Here is a 4,558-nt window from a genome sequence, read left to right on the forward strand (position 1 = left end):
ATTCTTTCATTCCCTATATTCTGATCTTGATGTATATCAGAGAGCCACCCCTGAGATTACAGTGAGAGGTAATAAGACTATGTGGCCACTTGTCCAACACCCATACATCCAGTCCCTTTTCTGGTTAAGGCCATGGGTTTTACAGCAAGGCACATGACCAGCTGAGGGTACTACTGTCCTCTTCAAGGGGGATCAGAGTGTAGCTGGACCTCAAGACAGGAAGATGCATGGGCATCAGAAAGCTTCCAAACCCTTGCTAAGAGCACTGGGGACACATAAAAGGGGCACTTGATCCCACCTCCCGAGTCTTCCTTGAATACCTACCCCTTCAGTGTTGTCGGGGGAATGATCAGGATATCATTTTAACTAAATTGATCCCCAAAGCCAGGCTATACAGAAGGCTAAAACAAGTTTACTTTTTAATCTCACCCTGTACCAAGCTACATTGTCCAGCTAAGCTTCTGGATAAGTTCTCAACAAATGTGACAGATGGCAGCAATAATATAGCCAGAGAAGCACAGCGCCTGCCAATTTAGGCAATGGCTGATTACAGCAGAAGAGTAAGCACCCCTCCCTTGTTCCCACAGGTTGTTGGAGAAATACAGAAGTTCCCCCCCCACCCACCGCCTCGCACAGTGTAGCTGTCTCTGCTCTATTCAACCCCAGTCCAAGGCACCTGAATCTCTTTTCCAGAGCTGCCAGCTGGGGAGTGTTCACTGGGGAAGGTCTGGTCCCCTCATATCAGGTGACTCCCCTCTAACAAGTTCACTGTGGAGAAGTCTTCTTCCCCTCATTAATTTTTTTTGATCATTTGCTGATGACATGGTAATGTAGAAACTTGGGAGTTATGGAAAAGAATGAAGAAACAGAAAAACATCCTCACGCATGATCCCCCTCATCCAGAAATAACCAATATTAACATAGTAGTGTATTTCTTTTCCAGAGTTTATTGCAGCAATTTTTCTTGACATGGTTGAAATCCTATCACTTCAAAATCATAGCTACTATTTTATCACTTGTTTCCTCCTTAAACAGCATGGTCATGGCTTTAAGAATTGTTGTTACCATGATTTTTTAAGTGCAGGAATCATCTTCTGTCTTACGTTTACATTGCTGTTTGTATAACTTGTAAGACACATAATTAAAGGCCAGGCCCTGCTAATGCCAGGCCCTTCCATGAAATTTAATGCTGCAAGATAAAGTAATAATAGCTGATGTCGTTTGGCGGCTTATTATTTGCAAAGTACTCTTCTAAAGGCTTCACATGTATTAACTCATTTAATCCTCATGCAGTTCTACAAGGCAGGGGTTATTATTATTGCCAGGTGACAGAAGCAGAACCTGGGAACCAGAAGACAGGAGTGAGTTGCTCAGAGGAACACAGGGGGTGAGTGTCAAAGCTGGGGTTTGAACCCAGGCATTGTGACTCTAGAGTCTGCACTCTCAGCGCTTGTAAACCAGCCAGTCCAGGAGCTCCCTGCAATCATGAAGGCAATTTACAATCTAATATGCAACATGCAGTAACATTTTCCAGTCAAGAGTAGTGTTCTTAGGATACAATACACATTCTGTCCTTGGTTTACACTCTAGACTCATAACACCATTTCCCAGCCATAAGTAACAGACCTCTCCCAAGGATGTGAAAAATCTTACAGGAAAAAGGATAGACAGCATAAGGACTTTTGCTTTTCTAAAACATTAGCCTGTATATGCCAACCATATAGCATCTACTACCTGTAAACTTAAAACTTATTTAGGCGAGCAATCTCCCATCAAGAGATGGATTGCGATGATATAGTAAAACAGGATAAGATAGTGTAGTGAGCCTCTCTTTCTTCAGAGTAGCATTTTAAACCCATCTTTCTCCCGAGCAGAGACAGATGGTCACACTTCCAAGGCCCAGAGTCTTCTTAGTTTTCTTTCTTTTCTCTCCTGCATCTTAAAAATCTTCCCATTTCCCCATCCAGGGAATCTGATATTCAGCCCTCTCCCTCCATTGTCCCTGCCTCCCCGTCACTGAAGAACTCCTGTGGGTGTGGGTTTTGGTCAGGGTCAAAGTCTCTATCCTCTCTTGAGAGCAGAGCTCCCCACATTAACTGTCGACTTGCCTAGCAAAATTCACCACCACGCACTCCCGCAAATCCTTATCCTCTGGGCATCTCTGTATTTCTCCAATCCCGGGAAGGTTCCAGAGAAATCTATGTACTGCTCTGCACTTGGCTCTCCTCTCCCTGCTGGGGCCCCCTCTTGCTTTGACTCAGCTTGGAAAATCGGTCTTCCAGAGCAGAAGTCCCCTCAAATGAATCCTGCCCCAGAGCTTTGGCTGCGAAGGAGGCATCTGCCTGGACCCTCACAGGGCAAGGAAGAATGGACTTTGCTCCTTCCTTACTACTCTCCACTTGAGGCCTGCCTTTCTGGCCCGTATTCATCCTTACGCTTGCCATGGAAGACTCACCCTGCAAGAGAGTCTGAACCCCAGCTTTGGCTCTGAATGAGGTCCAAGCTTGGACTGTCAGAGGCCGAGAAGGAGACAAGACGCTTTGGTCTTTTCTATCCCTCTTCGTACACCCGCTTTTCTCCCCTACATTCAACCCATCTTTAGCAAAGGAAACCTCCTCCAGTGAGCCATGGCCCGATGCCACATCTGAGCACGGGCTGCCAGCCTGAGCACTCTGATAAGAAGTAACCAGTGACATTTTATCTTTCTCCTCCTTTCGATCCCTGCTTTGAAGCCCAGTGTTGACTCCATCATCAGCAACTGCTGAAGCCCCAGCAGGAGCTGTGGGTAACAGAGCTGTGGGTAATGGACCTGGGTCCGTATAAGATGCCCAAGCCTGTACCGTAAGAGGCCAGGGGCTACACATGATCTTCTTCTTTTTATTTCTCCCTTTATGGCTGTTTTCCTTCTCTACTTTTATCTCCTGGTTGTCCACCAGAGAGTTCCACTCAGCAGAGGACTGAGTTGGACTTGCTGCTGGCAACAGGGCACCAGCCGGTGCCATCCGAGACTGACTGAGAATGGATGCCTTTTTACCCTCACCATTCTCCCTTTGCTCCCAGGTTTCACCCTCCACACTGACATCCCCTAACAGAGGCCCCAGGACAGGAGCGTGACCCAGAACTGGGGCTGCCGAAGATGCTCGAGTCCGCAGCGTCAGAGGACAAGGAAGATACACCATCTTTCTTTCCTTCCTATTCCTCCTTTTACGGCTGTTCTTCTTCCCTATGCGTCCCCTGATGTTAGCCCTCTGCCATATAGCTTGATCGGGAGCTGCCTGTGGTTGTGGGGCCTCAGCTTCCATATCCTGACACAGACTGAGGTTGGACATTTTTTCCACCTCATCACCCTCTCTTGGACCCATGCTTTCCTGCCCCACATTTTCCCCACTACTTGCATCAAGATTAGCATCTTCGAGTATGGTTTGAACGGCAGGCGGGGCTCCTGTGTGCGCGGCAGCTGAATCTGCGGTGTTTGCCTGGGTCGTCAGAGCCTCCATGTGAGCTAAAGTGTCTTTTTCCACGTTTCTTTCCCCCTCCAGCTTCGCCTTGCTTTTGTTTCTGGATCAATGAAAATGTTGATCTGGAACAGAGAGAAAAGAAGTCATCCAAGAGGGAAATGAGAGTTACAATCAAGGCTAGCAAAATGGCCCTTCTGGAAGGAGAGTATCAAGCATCAGGCCTGGGGGACTTAAATCAACCATACCTGAAACCATTTAGAAGCAGAGCTGGTTATGGAGGTGGTGAACAAAGTAAGGATGTCAGACACCTCGTTGGCAGCTAGCTCACTGATCGGTGCTATTCCACTACAACCTCCTACAAAGGGCTCACTCCTGCTATCTATCGGCGACCCTGGCCACCCTCAAAATCCTGATGGCTGGTATTTTCAACCTTCATCAGTCATCACTGTCTTCTTTGAAAGTAGAGGAAAACACTGGAAAGACATAAACAACAACATAAAAATATTTCCATTTGCATCTAAGGGGAATAGAGACATTGGTTAATGGTCAGGTATAGATCTTAGCATTGTTACCTTTTGATGCTTCAGATAGTCTTAGGAGACCAAAATTGTAGCAGAGAAAGCTGGAGTTGAGCCTATAAAGTCAGAGAAAGAAAGCATTATCAAAATGAGCCTGACTAGATGCCCCTGGGTATGACTTTGAGCAGACTCTTACCTGGCTGTCCCAGAAATGATCTGTTGCAGTTTCCCACACAGAAGAATTGGTGTACGCACCAAGGACCCAGGGCGTCTACATAATCCAGTGATGCTCGTTTGATAAAGAAGAGATTCTGGTTTGATATAAAACAACAAAATTCTGTAAAGAAAGTATCCTTAAGTTAAAAAAAAATACATTTTTTTAAAAAAGAAGAGACTCTGTTCAGTTCAGTATGATACTAGCCTTTAGTTCTCCCTCACGGGTTTCGAATTCTTCGCCAAGTTGAAAATCCAGGTCTGGGTCTTGCACTAGCCCATATAATCCATTCATCACGTATTATAGGTGAGCATAGCTGTAGAGCCAGTTGCTAGTTCTCAAAGAAGTCCTGCTGCAAATTCCAGTCC

General features: G+C 46.1%; 1 protein-coding gene across 1 annotated transcript; it reads right to left on the reverse strand.

Annotated features, from left to right (window-relative positions):
• Positions 1-927: 927 nt before the first annotated feature.
• LOC147340811 (uncharacterized) lies at positions 928-3,812 on the reverse strand. The gene is made up of 2 exons (XM_086388338.1): positions 3,704-3,812; positions 928-3,580 (listed from the first exon to the last, which is right to left on the reverse strand). Exon 2 carries the CDS (start codon positions 3,495-3,497, stop codon positions 2,199-2,201), a length of 1,299 nt encoding a protein of 432 aa, XP_086244464.1. The 5' UTR covers positions 3,498-3,580; positions 3,704-3,812; the 3' UTR covers positions 928-2,198.
• Positions 3,813-4,558: the final 746 nt, after the last annotated feature.

The sequence above is a fragment of the Bos grunniens genome, chromosome X (assembly GCF_055505025.1).
Source record: "Bos grunniens cultivar Pamir isolate PY7600 chromosome X, Bosgru_T2T1.0, whole genome shotgun sequence".
NCBI lineage: Eukaryota > Metazoa > Chordata > Mammalia > Artiodactyla > Bovidae > Bos > Bos grunniens.